This window comes from Dasypus novemcinctus, chromosome 29, assembly GCF_030445035.2.
Source record: "Dasypus novemcinctus isolate mDasNov1 chromosome 29, mDasNov1.1.hap2, whole genome shotgun sequence".
Lineage (NCBI taxonomy): Eukaryota > Metazoa > Chordata > Mammalia > Cingulata > Dasypodidae > Dasypus > Dasypus novemcinctus.
Window position 1 is genome coordinate 32,165,005 of NC_080701.1, and position 17,181 is coordinate 32,182,185.

At 55.0% G+C, this 17,181-nt stretch overlaps 1 protein-coding gene across 4 annotated transcripts in view; it reads right to left on the reverse strand.

The window, feature by feature from the left end:
* Positions 1-1,356: 1,356 nt before the first annotated feature.
* Positions 1,357-17,181, reverse strand: part of GFRA2 (GDNF family receptor alpha 2) — a 109,832-nt gene continuing 94,007 nt past the window's right edge. For all 4 annotated transcript variants that reach the window (XM_058289810.2, XM_058289811.1, XM_058289813.2 and 1 more), the window contains 2 exons: positions 3,492-3,545; positions 1,357-2,608 (listed from right to left, as the gene is read on the reverse strand). In XM_058289810.2, the coding sequence (XP_058145793.1) occupies positions 2,486-2,608; positions 3,492-3,545 (177 nt within the window). In that variant the 3' untranslated portion in view covers positions 1,357-2,485. The remainder of the gene's footprint in view (positions 2,609-3,491; positions 3,546-17,181) is intronic.

Sequence of the window (17,181 nt, forward strand, 5' to 3'; positions counted from 1 at the left end):
CATTGTGACACCTGGATGGGGAGATGGTTTCATGCAGACTAAAGCTGCCAGCATCCATTTCTCCTTCACAGTAGCACTTTGGAATAGCTTTCCAGGTATTTTCTCTTCCCCCTTATACAATCCAAGAGCTCACCTCCCTTTAGTGTCACCAGATGTAATATATCCTCTCTCTCCCACCCAAGCATGGTGGGGGTAGGCACCAGCCCCTGGTTCAGGGAGTCAACGGTGGGCAGTCATCCGTCACCGGTAGAGCAGCTGCCCCCTAGTCCTTCCGATGTCCTTTGGTTCCCGCCCCAGACTCCTCTGTCCTTCCACCTCCCACCCACCCAGTCTCTGAGCCACCTTCCCCCATGTCTTTTCAATAAATGATCTTTTAAGTTGAGCAGAATCTTCGCTGTTTGCAAAGAATGTGGCTTCCCAGGCAGACCCCACAGCCACCTCTATAGGGCTCACGGTGGCTGGGGAAGGGGCTGGCGGGCTCACCACCCTCTCGCCCACGCAGGTGGGCTCAGTCTGCTCGGGTCCCAGCCACTCCTGTGTGTGGCACACCACAGACGTCACCACAACCACACCTACTGTGTGAGCGCAACCAGGTCCAGGGCGTGGAGGCTGGAAAACGACCTTCTATCACCCAACATCGGTGTGGTGGGACACAGGCGGCCGCCCTCCCGTCTCCCCCTCCCGAGTGCACTCAATCCTGCATGTGCACAAGTGTGCACAGACACACACACACACCAGCAGGCGTCGTCCTGCTCCTCTCTGGGGAGAGCAGGGCTGGCCCAGTGTCTAGGTGGATTATGGGTAACAAGTGGACAAAGAGGGAAGGAAGGGGTGGAACAGAAAAAACGGAGCCCCCGCAGTCGTGCTTCCTTCTCGGTGGGGCCCGAGAGGTCGGATCGCTGCCTTCAAAAGCACACTCTTCCAGGAGTCCCGGGTGCCAGGCAGGCTCCATTCTAGGTGAGCTTAAAAGCCACCTGTAACAGGTGCAGCCCTCAAGCAAAAATACACCAAAGCTGTGACACCCAGTTGTCTTTCCCTCCACCATCCTCACGTCTACCTCCAAACGGAGACCACGGGGCATTTGTGCTGCCTGAGGTCAGATAAATGAACGGGCTGGTAGGCTTAGCCGGGACCCTCCAGCCCCCCACGTGTACAACAACGTCCTACCAGGGCTCCGTCCTCTGCCCCCAGGGACACGTGGGCGGATTCGCACGTTCATGCATGCACACACAGGCACACACGGACGCACACACTGACCACCCAAGGCCCACCAGGGCCGCAGGTGAGCAGCCACGAGCGGCACCGGCCCCGAACAAAGGAAGGGGGGCGGGCACAACGGCAGCGAGGCGCAGGGCAGACTGATTCCTAGCACGTTTATTGGGATCTCGGCCGAGCGTGAGCACTGATCCGTCACCCCCCTTCCACCGCCCAGTCAGCCCGACTGGAGCAGGGACACAGGGAGCCAATTCCCCTCCTTTTTTTTTCTTCCATTATAGACAACATTATTAAAAAAAATAAACTTTACAATAATACATTTTCGCTCATCTGTTGGGGTAGTACTTCGATAGTCTTGTTAAAAAAAGGAAAGAAAGGGGAAACCACACAATATATGTATATGGATGTGTATATACATATATGTCAAGAAAGGAGCCTGGCTATGTACACACAGTTTGATAATGCCTCAGAAACGAGGGAACAGAAAAGTGAAAAAGAACAAGGAGGGAGGGAGGGCTTAGGAGGCCAGCGCGCATCCCAGACGCACACCAACTTGGGTCTAATGCCCCCCTCCGTGCCCTCCCCCCCAAGGGAGACCCACCAAATGGACCCACTGAAAACAAAAAAAAAAGCCAACGAAGAATCATCTCTCTTTGATTTCAGGATTCTCGCCGCCAAGGTTGGCTACCGGCCCCCAGGTGGGCTGAGCTCCCAAGCCTTCCCGGAGCTGACCCCGAGCCACCCACCCCCACCCTGCACGGCGTCCTGGAGTTCACACGGCAGCAGCAGACGCCCCAGGACTGCACCGCCCGGCCTGGCTGAGGGCACACGGGCAGCGAACTCCGTCCTGGGAGCCGGTGCTGCCGATGCCCGGCTGGCACCCCAGCGGGCAGCTCGAGAAAGCAGCTGCGGCTGTGCTGCCCCGGCCCGCAGCAGGCACAGCCCCGGGGCCCCTCGGCTGCAGGGCTCGTCACTTGCTTCCCAAGGATCTGCAGAGGCAACCCCGGGAGCAGGGCAAGGGCATGCCTAGGCGTCCCTGGCCAGGAGACCCCCGGGGCCAGCTCTCAGGCCGCCCGCCTGCTTGTCTGTTTGGTTTAGAAAAAGTTCTCCAGAGAAGAAACCTGGGTGCAGACAAGTCCAGAGACAAGGTGGGGAAAAAAAACTTTTTTTTTTTTTTGCAAGGTGTGTGCGCGTCTTTGCGTGTCGCCATTCCATCAGGCGGGTGTTCCCTCGGTCACGTCCCGAAGTCTTCCCAGACGGCTCCCAGGGCCTACGAGGCCAGCGTCAGCGTCAGGAAGGAGAGCGCGGTCAAGGCCGCCGACGCGCCGGCGCCTCTGGAGCCTGAGTTGGGTTTGATCACCTTGTTGCTTCCTGGTATGATGTTGGTAGTGAGCTGGGTCCGCGGGAGACGGGGAGGCGGGACAAAGAGAACAGCGGTCAGCAGGGCTGGCGAGGAAAAGCAAGGGGGGGTGGGAACCGGGCCCCCAAGCCCTGCCTTCCCTGTCGGCTCAGAGGGAAGGGCAGTCTGAGCAGAGGCAGAGCCAGAACAGAACGCCAGGGCGCTGGGGCGGGCCGGGGCCAGACGGAGGGCTGCGTCCCTTCTGGCTCCAAGTCCTCGGGCAGCAGGGCCCAGGAAAACGGGCTGCTCGTCTCTGCACCGGGGCTGATGCAGCCAGAGGCGGGCAAGGGTGTGAGTCCCCCCGGGCTGAGAGCTCGTGTCGAGAGCTCAAGGGGAAGCTGCTCCCAGAGCCCACCGGTGAGAGGAGAGAGAACCTACGTTGTCCCTCCTCCTACATTTGTTCAAAGGCCTCCTCTTCCATGAAGCCGCTCTTGTGCACCTCTGTCTAAAGCTCTCTCGCCTTCTGAATCTGACGCTGCCTTTTCTTCTCATCCACGTTTACTACCTTGGGTCTTTAAGGCATATATAAATACATGCTGGGGTGCCCTGAAAGAGGAGATCACCTTTTTCCATCTCCATCTCTTGATGGAGCCAGCACGTAGTAGGTGTTCAATACTTTTGTCCTAAAGAGTTAGGAAGGCTGGGGACGGCCCTCGGTCGTGGCCACAGCCCCGGACCCTGGGTGCAGCCCTGTCCAGCTCGGTCCTCTCTCCTGGCAGGTGAGTGTCTGCCCACCACTGGGGGGACAGAGCTCAGCCAGGTCCAGCCCAGGCAGCGGGATCTGGGGGCTCTGAATCAGAGGCTCACCTGGGAAAGAGCCTCATCTCGCCCAGTCTCGGGCTCCGCCAAGCCCACCCCCACCAAGCCCCTCACTCACCTCCGTGAAGCACATGCTTAACTCCTTGGAGTTATTGGCCTTCAGCGCCTGCTCCTGTGGGAGAGAGGGCACTCGTCAGGGCGGGCCACGGGGGCCGAGTGTCCGGCCAGGTTTTGTCTGGTGACTCAGACGAGACCAAACGCTCTGTGGCCCGGCCATCCGCCGTTAGCCTCGCCGAGCCCCGGGTCAGCGGCGCAGAACAGGGGCTCGATTCCCACCGAGCACCAAAGCCCCTGCTCTTTCCTGACACCCTTGGCAATTCAGTCCTGTCACCTCCGGGCTCCTAGAACACCAAGCCCAGAACTCTGCTCTCCGACACACACGGCACTGGGTGGCGCTGAGCCCCAAAGGCGGCGCCCACGTCTTCTCTTCCTTGCACTGAGCACTGCGGCTGCCAGCGACAACGCAGCAAGGGTTTCCCAAGGCACGCCCGTGTGAATGAATGCGCGGGTGAACGCCACAGAGCGGGAAGCGCAAGGCTAGCTCCAATTTGTCGTGGCTGCGGGAAGGCTACACAGAAACAGACTGAGCTCTCGTCTGGGCCAGCAGGTAAGAGGGCCGGGACTGATCAGCGATGTCTGCGACAGGTGCACCTCGGCGAGCGGCGGGCAACCACACCAAGTGCCGGTCATGCCTACGCTAAGCAGGTGTGCGGCACCTGGGAGCTCTGCAGACAAGGTGAAGGCTCAGGGAGGAAGGCGGGCCGGGTGCCACTGGTTTCCATCCCCGGGACAGTCACTTGCAGGACGAACCAGAGAGCGTGCCTCAAGCGGTCCTTTGTCGTCGTCATCTTGGTAGTCACCCCTGGGGACCGGCTGCATGCAGGGTTTCCAACCTGGCTTCCCGTGGCTTAGCTCCCACGGCACTGGGGGGGAAGCTCTGGCCACCAGAAGCCAACTGGGAAGCCCAAGAAATTAGGCGTAAATCACTGCACTTGGCCAGAAGTACCACTAACCCCACAGACATCGCAGGCAAATCTACAATGTGGAGCATCTGGTCAGCTCAACACGGCCCCAGCTGTCACACGGAGGCCCCAGCCAAGAGCCGAGGCTCGGCGGACGGTGGAGATAGGGCTGCGATGAGGACTTGGTGCAGGAGGAACGGGCCTGGAGCCCTGGGCCCGCGAGATCCTGTTCAAGACCAGGGCGTCCAGGCGCCGAGCTGCGGCCTGGGGTCCAGCCTGCTCCTTCTGCGGAAGGGCATGTGCTCTCAGGTCCTACCGGGGGTTCTACTTCCCAGGACCGAGCGAAACGCCAGCCGGGGCTGCGTGCGGCCACTGCCCAGGAACGGACACAGCCGGCCCCACGGCAGAGGTGGGGTCTTCGGCTGACCCTCTCCTTCCCTCCTCCCTTCACAGACCTCACGCGGCCTCTCTGCCCCGCTGCTCACCGGCCCCTCCGAGGGTCTGGGTCTTATCCTGTGTCCCCCACCTTACCACGCGCTGAATACGGATCTTTGTGGAGAATCACGGGGCGCACAGCCCAGCTCGGATTCAGGGTTTGCAGCCCCATTCCAACCAAAGCACCTCCGCTTTTTCTGTTGTTTTATATACTATGTGTGACTTGTGTATGAAATTATTTTAAAAATAATTCTGGGCACCAGAGGTTCTGAGGGGAGAAAGAGGGGGAAAAAAAGGTGTAATATAGGGGGCATTTTGGGGACACTGGAATTGTCCTGAATGATGTTGCAATGATGGGTACAGGCCATTACATATCTCATCATAGCTTATGAAATTGTGTGGCAGAACGTGTTACCGACAATGTAAACTAAAATCCACGCTTAGTGGCAACACTCCAATATGTGTTCATCAATTGAAACAAAGGTACCACATTAATGAAGGATGTTGTTAATGTGGGAAAGTGTGGGAACGGGAAGAAGCGGGGCATATGGGAATTCCCTATATTTTTTATTTAACATTTATATAATCTAAGTATTTTTTTTTAATTTTTAAAAACTATTAAAAATACAAATAAATTTGGGGAGCAGGTATAGCTCAGTGGTTCAGCACCTGCTTCCCACGTACAAGGCCGCAGGTTCAATACCCGGTACCTCCTAAAAATCAGAAGAATCCTACTGTTCTAAAAAACAGGTATTGACAGAGAATCAAGATGATGGAGGGAGAAGTTTCAGGGCTCTGTCTCCCCATAGTAGCTTTGAACAAACAGCTAGAATTGACAAAAACATCTCTCTCAAAGCTCCAGAAAACAGTTAAAGGGCTGCAGTAACAGGGCAAGAGCCAACTCAAGGGAGAGGCTACGGGGACTGTGGGAAGACGGTGGGAAGAAGTTCAGGAATCAGCCTTCCCAGAGCAGCTCTTCCCAGTGTGTCACATACAAGGCGCCTCAACAGGACTGAATGCCAGTTTCCCATCAGAAACCACAGAGACAAGAAGGCAGCGGGGAAACGCATTCAAAGTGCTGAAAACAAAAAACTGCCAACCAAGAATTCCATAACCTGCAAAACTGCCTTTCACAAACAAGGGAGGGATTAAGAAAGTTCCAGATAAACCAACACTGAGGGACCCTGTCACCACACACTGGCCCGACAAAATTGCCAAAGGTACTTCTGAAGGTTAAAAGGAAAGGTCACCAATTGACTGAAGTCACATGAAATAAAGATTTCTGGCAAAGACAAAGACATGGGGAAATGTTAAGTACCAAGCGCTATTATATTTTTGATTTGTAACTCCACTTTTGACTTCCTATGGGATCTAAAAGGCAAATACATAAAACATAATGATAAATCAATGGTTTGAGACTTGTAATGTATAAATAGGTAAATTGTGATAAGAACTACATAAAAGTGAGGGGAGAGATGAAGGGGTATATTATGTATGCTATTGAGTTAAGCAGGAATCAATCCAAATAAGATTGTTAGAGATTAGGATGTCAAATTTATGCCTCATGGTAACCACAAAGAAAATATCAGAGACTATGCAAACTTGTAGAGAACAGGTTACTGGGGTGGGGCAAGGGCAACGAGGAGTTAATGCAAAATGAGTGTAGGGTTTCTGTTTAAGGTGAAGGGAAAGTTGTAGTCCTGAAAGGTGCTAAGGGGACTCAACACTGTAAATGTGATTGACACCACTGAAGTATGCTTGGGGGGGTTGCAATGGAAAGAAACTATGTTGTGTATGTTTCCACAATTTAAAAAAAGGAAAGTAAAACTAAAGAGATAATGCCAATTAAATGTAATACATGATACAGGATGGGATCTAAGAATGGAGGAGAAAAGGCTCAAAATTCATATTGGGACATAAGACAGAATTGTAATATAGCATGTAAGATTTATGTCAATGTTACAAATTTCTGAATTTGATAACTGCCCTAAAGGTGATCATATAAGTGAATATCCTTGTAGTACAAGGAAATGTACATGGAAGAATGATGATGTGTGCAACCTCCTCTCCAATGTTCAGAAAATAGATGAGCGGATGGATGGATGGATGGATGGATGGATGGATGGATGGATGGATGGATGGGGTGATACAGCAAAGGTGGCAAAGTGTTAAGAGCTGGTGGAGCTCTAGGAGTACCTAGGGTGGGGATGGGGTGTTAAAGAGTTCTTTGTATTATTTTTGTAACTGTCTTATAGGTTTGAAATTACTTCAGGATAAAAAGTAAAAAATAAAATTAAAAAACAATAAACTCATTGAAAAAATAAATGAGGTTTAAGAAAGCCAACCAGATGACTTCTCGGGTCCTGCAGCAACAGCATTCCATAGCTGTGGCTGCCAGCTCCAGGGAGTCCCAGGTACCCAGATGCCAGAGGTCAAGGCTCTACCCCAAGGTCAGCCCACCCAAAGAGAAGCACTGGACACCTGGACCAAAGTCTCCCTCCCTGGCTGGCAGCTCGGCCAGCTGTGAGCAGGAAACATCTGAATGTTCCCAACACGCTCTCCAGACCTAACCTGGATTTCACTCCCCGGAGTGAGCAGGTCCTGACAGGCTCCTCTGAAGGAGGGGCACTGGAGGGGTGTTGACAAACATTAGAGAGAGGGGGAGAGGAAACAGGAAAGAGGCCAGACTAAGAAGGAACGAGGTAACAGGAGGAGTGGAGAGGAAAGGAAAAGGCAGCACTAGAAGGGAGAAAGAGCACAGAGGAGAGAGGAGGGGCAGGGGAGGGAGAGGAGGGGCAGGGGGAGGAGCAGAGGGGCAGGGAGGGAGAGGAGGAGCAGAGGGGCAGGGGGAGCAGCAGAGGGGCAGGGGAGGGAAAGGAGGGGCAGAGGGGAGAGAGGAGGGACAGGGAGAGGAGCGGAGGGGCAGGGGAGAGAGGAGGGAAAGGAGGCAGGGGAGGGAGAGGAGGGGCAGGGGAGAGAGGAGGGAAAAGGGGCAGGGAAGGAGAGGAGGGGCGGGGGAGGGAGCAGAGGGGAGGGGGAAAGAAAGCAGCAGGGAGGGAAGAGAGGAGGAGGAGGGGACCTGAGGCTCTGGGTCCTCTCTAACCACATGATGAAGAGAAGGCAAAACCACTCCCTGGACCCACCCCAGGAAACACCCACCTCCGGGTGACAGAGTTACAGGGACACTGGAATGCAAGTTCTGGCCTCCATGAAGATCCGGAATACGACCCCTTCCCCAGGCCCCCCGGGCAGCCCATCACAGGTCACCCACCCTCAAAACGTGCCCAAGTTCTTGGGACACTCCGCTGAGCAGGCCTCAGGCCGCCAAGGCGGCGAAGGCAGACCGATTCCCTCTCCTGTGTAACTAGTCCCCAAAGCACTGTGGATCTAGCATCATCTGGAAGTTTCTAGACTTTGCCCTCAAGGACCCATCCCAGCCTTCTTTGCAGACTGAAGGGTCCTCGCCCTGGCGACCATCCTCCCAGGACAAGCCATGATCCGAGGCAGTGTCAGAACAGAACACAAAACCAGGGCCGGAGAGTCCAGACACCTGGGCTCAGGCTCGGTTCCGGTGACGACCACAGCGCTTCACTGGACTGGGCCTCAGTGTCCCCCCCTACGAAACAGGGATGGACAAACTGACTCACAGACCCACTGTCAGAGACTAAAGGAGACTGCACACGACGTACCGCAGCTCGGTACCAGGTAAGGGCTTCCTCGTTGCACGTGGCGTCAAGCAGAGTGGAGCTGGGCTCAGCGTCCTGAGGCGGGGCCTTACGAGAAGGGCAGGGAGGAGGGGCTGGGGGGCCAGCCCCTGCTCCCTGCCCTGCCTCCTCGCTGTGGGCTTAGCAGGTGACAGGGAGGAAACAAAGGTGCAGGGAGAAGCGTCTGCCCCAGGTGCAGCCAACACAGCAGACGGCAGAAGGCTGCGGCAAGCTCTGCTCGGAAGCAAGCCTGACGCCCCTCGCCCAGGCCAGGCACCTTCAGTGGTCAGGGGTGGCAAATAGGTGGCCTTTTTCGGAGAGTGGCCTAGGGAAAGGGGAAGTCAGCGCAAAACAGGTCCCCCCACCTAGTGCCCCTCTGGGGACTCGACTCCACCCCTCATTTCCTAGTCCCCACCCCCTCCCTCACATTTCCCCAGAGCCAAACCCCCAGTCCCCTCTCCCTCAAAGGGTTTCAAAATGAATTAGCCACAGCCCTGCCCTCCAGCCACTCACATCCCAAAGCGAGAAATAAACATGTCACTTCTCCACCAGTGACACACACGGGGGAGGGGGCAGCCATCCTGCCTGCAGACCCTCGGGCTGCAGGCTGTCGCCTTGTCCCCTGAGGCCAGCATCTCCCCCTGGAGGCTGCCCCTGGTCTTCCTGGCGCGGATGGGGACACAGTGTGGCTCGCTCCAGTCCCCGCCACTGTCCCTCACTCTGAGCCTCTCGTGCACGTGCAGCAAGCCCAGGGTCTGTGGATTTAGAGCATTCCAAAGGGCAGGGGTCTCGGCTGCTGGGATGGCAGGAAATAGGGCAGCTAAAAGCCAGTCCCTCCTGATGCGGGCAGGGCTGGCTGCTTGGCTTGGTGCCAACAGAGCACCAAAGAACTGGCTCCTGCAGGCAGCAGGCATTGGGAGACACGAGCTGGAGGCACAGTTCTTCCTTTTAGGAATTTCTGCCAGAGAGGCCCCTCTGCCCAGGAAGCTGGAAGGAAATGATTGTCTTCCTCCTCTGCCCCCACCCTGAGTCCCAGAGCCTCTTCGGACCGGCCCAGGTGCTACTAAGTCCAGTGTTTTGTCTGTGGGGAAAGTGATGGCAAGCAATGGTCAGCTCTCTCTGTTCCTGGCCCCATAGCCAAACGTGGGGTCCCCCGGCTCCCTCCCCGGGGCCCCGACAGCAAGTCACCTGGGCCCACCACTCTGCCGCAGCCCCTTGCTGCCATGCCAGGGCTGCAGCTCAATCACCGCTTCCTCTCCATCCAAGTGTTACAAAGATCTCCTAACGGTCTCCCCATCTCTCCCTTCTCTCCCCTGCCAGCAATCTCCACCTGCTGTCAGACTACCCTTTCTAAACCACAGGTCTGATCATGGCAGTCCCCTGTTCAAGAGCCTTTGGTGGCGTCTCCACGCTTACAGTGTCAACCTGCCCGTCGGCCGGCTTTAATTCTCACCCCTCCCCTTGGCATGCGTGTACATGGTGTTCCCATCCAAGCCAATGCCTTGCTGCACCAGAGCCTGCACACTTTCTCTGTGGCCAGCATGGTCAGACCCGTCTTAGGCTCTGCCAGCCTAGAGTCTCTGCCCAACTACTCAGCTCTGCCTGTAGCACATGGGCGATACATAGACAAGAAGAGGTGGGGGTGTTCCAAGGAAACCTTACCTCTACAAACAGGCAGCGGACCAGAGTTGGCCAGCAGTCCACAGTTTGTGGACCCAGCTCAACACGCTCTGGGCTTTCGTCAGTCTGCATCTTTGCTCCCTCGTGCCCCTCTGCCTCGGACATCCTCACCCACTCCTGCCCCAATTCCACCTCTCCAGATAGCCACACATAGTCTCACAGGTCTCCCTGTCCTTCCAGGCCTGGCAGCAGGTTTCACCTTGCCCGTGAGTCCTGAGCATCCATTCCCAGCCCAAAGCAATCCCACCCGCCATTACACTTCAGTGGTCCTCTTGGTAGGCCAATCACTTTCTCCCTTACAATTACCTGAGCACACATCTCATTCGTCCTACAGGTCTACAGGTTCTTAGTCTCCATGCTTGGAATACAGCAATACTGCAGTAAGAATTCATGTTGGAAAAATGGATGTATGGGTGGGTGGATGGATGGATGGGTGGATGAATGGATGGTTGGATGGGTGGATGGGTGGGTGGGTGGATGGCTGGGTGGATGATTAAATGAATGACTACAAAGAAGAGCTGGAGGGAGGGAAGGAAAGCAGGAATGGATTCCAAGTTTCAAGTGTCGTAAAGCTTTTAAACCAACCATAACTGGAAGTCAGAAATTCATGGCTAACAGACACCCACCACTGACCTGGCCACTCAGCACCCACGCTGCCGTCCACAGGCTTGTGTCAGGTAGGGGACCCATCAAAGGGCCAGACGGGCAGAGAGGAGAGGGGGCTGGCTGCTGACCTGTCGGGGACCTGTGCTGACGGGTCCTTGTGGTGCCCCCTCCCAGCTCATGTATAATTCCCTCCAAGATGGGACTGGCAGGATCGCGGGTAAGAGCAAATACTGGCTGGTGGAGATGAGGAGCTCACATGTTGTTTGGGCTCCTCAGAACCCCAGGGAAAGCTGACACTGAGGGGATCCGATGGCGCCCCGCCAAGTGGCATCTGAGCCCAGAGTCACCTGGAAACAGACTCGGCCCTGGGAAAGCACTAACCCAGCCTTCCTCCCAACCCCACCGCAGCACCTGCTCCAGGCCGCATCACATTCCCAAAGCGCCTTCCAACCCATCCTCCTGCATCCTTCACCACGCACACAGAGGGCACCCAACCGATGTCTACGGGATGGGGGAACGCTGAATCAAGAGTTGTCTGCAAGCAAGAACGAGGACCTGTTCCAGAACGAGGAGCCGTGAGTTCCCATAGGAAGGGCCTGGGAATCTGCACACAGGCTCTATGGACAGGGCCCAGGACAGACCACCGTGTGGACCTTGCCAGGTGCTCCCCAAGTTCCGCAGAGCTCAGAGGGAGCCACAGCCAGGGGCGGGAGCACAGGAGAGAACGAGCCGCTGCACCATGGACACGGCACGGCCCGCCCGGCGGGCCCAGGCTCAGCCGGCTCCTCTGCAGCGTCCACAGACACCTGCTTCTCTGCTCAGCGGCCCCACCATGGGGACAAGGGTTCCTCCAGGGCCGCGCCCCACGCCCACCACGGGAACGTCCTTTTGGGGGAAGCAGGTTTGGAGGAGGAGGGATGCACTGCAGCCGGAAGAGAAGGGTCTGGGAAGACCTCGGGGCACCCTACCAGTCACTCACGGGGGTGCCCTTGTGGTCAGCGAAGGGGGTCCCCAGAGCTTCCCCAGGGGCCCCGGCCATGCTGAGGATGACCAAGATAGGTAAAATGACCTCGTCTTGCTCTCCAGGGGCAATGTGGGTGTGCGGCCCCCCCACCGCCATCCAGGCCTCCGTTTCGTTCTCCGCTCTCAGGGACTTTCCGACGGCCCCCCAGTGGCCCCCACAGAGCCGCCAATCAAAGCCACTGGAAGGTAGCGGAGCTGAGGGAGGGGAGGGAGGGACAGTGGGGAGGGACAAAGCACCCGCAGCAGCCGCCACGAGACTGGCATCTTATTCCCACTACTCTCCCAGCACCTAGCACTGAACAGATTACAGTTAAAACGGAAGGAGGGGAAGTGGACTTGGCACAATGCGTAGAGCATCCGCCTACCACACGCGAGGTCCAGGGTTCAAACCCAGGGCCCCCTGACCCATGTGGTGAGCTGGCCCATATGCAGTGCTGATGTGTGCAAGGAGTGCCCTGCTATGCAGGGGTGTCCCCCGCGTAGGGGAGCCCCACGCGCAAGGAGTGCAAGAAGTGCACCCCACAAAGAGAGCTGCCCTATGTGAAAAAAGCACAGCCTGCCAAGGGTGGCGCCGCACACATGGAGAGCTGATGCAGCAAGAAAAAGAGACACACATTCCCAGTGCCGCTTAAAAGAACACAAACAGACACAGAAGAACACACAGAGAATGCACACAGAGAGCAGACAACTGGGAGGGGTGGGGGAAAATGGGGGGAAGGGAACAGAAATGAAATAAAAAAATAAATCTTTAAAAATAAAAAAAAAAAAACGGAATTGGGGGAGCAGATGTGGCTCAAGCGGTTGAGCATCCATCTCCCACACGGAACGTGCGGGTTCAGTTCCCGGTGTCTCCTAAAAACAACCAACAAAAGCAAACAAATGAAAACACCAACTCAAGGGAGCCCATGCGGCTCAGTGGCTGAGTGCTAGTTTCCCAGATACAAGGCCCAGGGTTCAATCCCCAGCCCCAGTACTTCAAAAAACAAAACAAACAGAAGAAGCGAACCGGGAGTCCCTCCCCTTCCTGGGGAGGGATGGCGGGGGGGGCACCTTCCTCGGGGTCCCTCTCTCTTCCCTTCCTCCTGGGATGGCCGTTCCTGGTCTCAGAGTGACTCCATCCCTTGGGCCCAGGGTAGCCCCCCAGTCCCTGGGACTAATAAAACCAAGCATGTGCGTAGTGTTTTTCAGTTAACAAAGCCCTTTCACAAACAGTGTCTCACACACAGATCATCCGTTATGTTCACTGGAATCAAACCAAAATTAAGACAAGTCCCCCAGCACTGAGTCTGCAGAAAACCAGGCAGGGCCTAAGAGAAACTAAGCACCGGTTTAGCAAACGGAGAGGGGAAGCCTAGTAAAAGCCTAGTGGGTCTGCAGGGTGATCAGGCCCTGAGGGCGGGGGTCGGGCACAAAGCCGTGGCTTTGAACTCGGCTGAGCCCACAATGAATCACAGGAGCCTTGGGAAGAGGCTCCGCAGCCACCTGCTGAGTAAGCACCTCCCCAGGGGAGCCCGCCCAGAGGGACCCGGGGAGGACACGGGGCAGGTGGGAGGGTGGGGGCACACGCAGGGCCGTGCCAGAGCCGCCGGCATGGTCACCAGACAGGCGGCAGGGCCTGACGGCCGAGCTGCCCGCCACTCTAGCATGAAATTGAGCTGGTGGCTGTGCAGGGACCTGGACCCCAAGCCCCTGGCCAGCAGCCGCTCAAGCAGGCCCAGCGTAATTAGGAGCTGTCCAAGGGTGACGCCGGCACCGCACCCCACGCGGGGAGGTGCCGAGCTAATGGAGGGTGGCAGGGCGCGGAAAGGGCCCCAAGCCGAGCCCTACGTGGGGGCGTGCGGAGGTCGGCTGTGACAGAGCCGGGGGCGCCACCAGGGTGGGGAAGGGAGAAGGGGGCTTCTCCAACGGGACCAGCACATGAGCTTCCGGCGCCATGGGGGCTCAGGGGGGGCCCCGCCCCATCCTGGTCCTGCTCTGTGCCTGCAGGTCAGTGACCCCACTCAGACCGCAGCGCACACATCCAGGCCTTGCTCCCCTACCCCTGTGCCCCCGAAAACTGTACCGCAAACCCCTCCAATCCTTCTTGGGGAGCTCAAGTTCAAAGCCTGCCTGAACTATCTGTCCCTCTATACCCCACCGCCCAAGCCCTCACTGTTCCCTCCTTCCTCTGGCCTCCCTGATAGTCTGTCTTAGGTTCTGTTTTAAATTCTTTGTTCCAGGTACGTATGTGTGCAGAGTGTGTGTGTGTGTGTGTGTGTGTGGTCTGCCTAGAACGAAGCTCTTCAGTAGAAAGCCTACTGCAGCCAGTAGTGTGACACGAGGGCAGGGGAGCTCAGCAGGGGAGCGGGGGCCTGCCAGATGCCCCACAGGGCCCCAGGGGTGCACTGACATGGTCCTTATCTGATGCCTATTTACCTGCCCTCCCACAAGACTCTTGTGGTCTGCCTCATTCACCCGCACATCCCGATCATAGACCAGGAGACCTGGTACACCCCAGGGATGGGTGGGCAGGGGGATGGGTGGTCGAGTGGACGGGTGGATGGATGGACGGATGAGTGGATGGACGGATGGATGAGTGGATGGGCAGAAGGATGCATAGATGAATGGATCGGTAGATGGATGCGTAGATGGAAACGGAGGATGGATAGGTGGTGTGATGGTGAGGCTGTTGCGTCAACTCAGCCAGGTAATTGTGCCCCGTTGTTTGGTCAAGCAAGCTCTGGGCTAACTGTAACACAAGGGCATTTAAGGACTTTAGTCACCATTGACTTTACTGCAGTGGTAAGTCATAGAGAGCTGGTTATAATTACATCAATCAGGGAGATTGCCATCAGCAATGAGTGACGCTCAACCCAAGCAGTTGAATCCCTTAAAAGGGGAAGTGATTCCAGCATTGAGAGAGAATTTCCCAGCTCGTCTTTGCACAGCCAACATCTCCCAGAACTCATCAAGGACCTTCACTGGACTTTCATCAGAGCCCCTGGTTGCGGCCTGCCTGTGGAACCTGGACTTGGGCATCCCCTAGGCTGCGTGAAAGACTCTTATAGAATGTAAACTATTGCCAGCTATCTCTTGTTGATTCTGTTTCCCTAAAGAACCCTGATTAATACGGCTTGGTACCAGGAGTGGTTCTTGAGGAACAGAGTCTCAAACATGGGGCGTCTGAGGTGGTTCTGGGAGTTTTCCAAGTGTCTTTCTACTCTAATTGGACTCAAAGGGTACTGACAACTCCCTTTCCAATAACAAAGAGGCTGCTAACAGCCCATGCACGAGCTGGCAATTGAGATACGCAAATCAGCATCTTCCACGCTTGTAAGAAGCAAGGATCTGGGTGAGAGTGCTTTCAACACCTTAACAGTTTTGTGGAGTCAAACGGTATAATGATGTTGGATGGTTCCTCCTAGATGTTCTGGATACTGTTACCAAAGAAAGAGATGAGTTAAAGTCTTCAAATTTGAAACCTGAACACCAAATGGATGATGTGAAACTTTCTGTGTGTGCTCTGAAAGAAAATCTTGCCTCCTGTAGCCACAGGCTCAAAATATCTGAGAACCAAACTCAGACTCTCATTATATGAGTAGCAGAGTTACAAAGGAAACTAAAATCTCAACCACACAGGGTTTCTGCAGTTAAAGTGAAGGTATTGATTGGGAAAGAGTAGAATTCAGAGAATCGGGATGGAGACATATGGGATGATGATGATATTGATGGAGACACTGAACTCTGAATTCTGCTGAGACTTTACCAGATAAGCCTGCCACCTGCCCTGTCCAGACCATACCTTGTCAACCTTATATCATCCAGCCTCCAGCCTGCCCCAGGGAGTCTGAAAAACTTCCAGCCCTGAAGTGGGTACCAGCGAAACTGAAGCCTGCCCTGCCCAGCCTCCAGCCTGCCCCAGGGTGTGAGGGCCTCCTCCTATCCCTGAGGCACATACCAGCCAAACTCCAGCATGTACTGCCCAGGCTCCAGTCTGCCCTGAGGAAACTGCCTTACAACCCCGGCCTGAAGAGACTCATGTCTCACCAGAAGAAAACGCAAGGGAATGCCCTGAGATCAGTAGTTTGCAAGGCATTTCTAATCCTTCTCCTTACCCACCCCCCACCACCTCTCTTGTCTTTGTGATCTATTACTAGACTAAAATCACAAGTCCCCAAAGGTGAAATACAAAGAGTGACCCATGAGGAAGTAAGGTATACTCAGAAAGAACTCCATGAGTTTTCCAACCTCTATAGACAGAAATCAGGGGAATATGTGTGGGAATGGATACTAAGGGTGTGGGATAATGGTGGAAGAAATATAAAGCTGGATCAGGCTGAATTTATTGATATGGGCCCACTAAGCAGAAATTCTCAATGCAAAGCTGTAGCTCAAGGGGTTAGAAAGGGCTCTAACAGGTTGTTTGAGTGGCTGATTGAAACATGGGCCAAAAGATGGCCTAGCATGTCTGAGGTTGAGATGCCCGATTTGCCCTGATACACAGTAAAGAGGGAATGCAAAGGCTTAGGGAGATTGGAATGCTAAAATGGACTTACCATTTGAGAGTTGCCCACCCACCCCAGGAATGTCCAGAGCATACACCTTTAACCAGGACTATGAGGAATAAATTTGTAAGACTAACTCCATCTTCCCTGAAGAGCTCTGTGGTTGCTCTTCTCTGTAGTCCAGATATTACTGTAGGGAGGGCTGTGATGGAGTTAGAATCCTTAAACATAATGGGGATGATTGGATGTCAGTCTGGTAAAAATGAAGTATCTGCAGTTAATCGCAGTCGTATAGAGTTATGGTTTTGGCTAATACATCACGGGGTACCTAGCAGTGAAATAGACCAGCTATTTACACATTTCTTCTGGATGTGTATAAACAGAAGAGTTCTAGGTCAAGTGAATGAAACCCTAACTCAAATTACAGACACAGAGAATCATGGCCCCTTAATGAATTCCCAGACTGAGACAGTTTACAGACCCAGAACCCCTTGAATGAGGAGGCGGCCAAGTCTCCTTGGGGAAGGATCCTATTAAACTGCCCAAAATTTATTCTTCCTCCCACCTTTCCCCAAGGAGATCTACGGTCTTTTACCAGAGCAACTGTGTACTGGGGAAAAGGAAATGATCAGACATTTCAGGGATTATTAGGCACTGGCTCAGAAGTGACATTAATTCCAGGAGACCCAAAACGTCACTGTGGTCCACCAGTCAGAGTAGGGGCTTATGGAGGTCAGGTGATTAATGGAGTTTTAGCTCAGGTTCATCTCACAGTTGGTCCAGTGGGTCCCTTGACCCATTCTGTGGTTATTTCCCCAGTTCCAGAATGCATAATTGGAACAGACATACTCGGT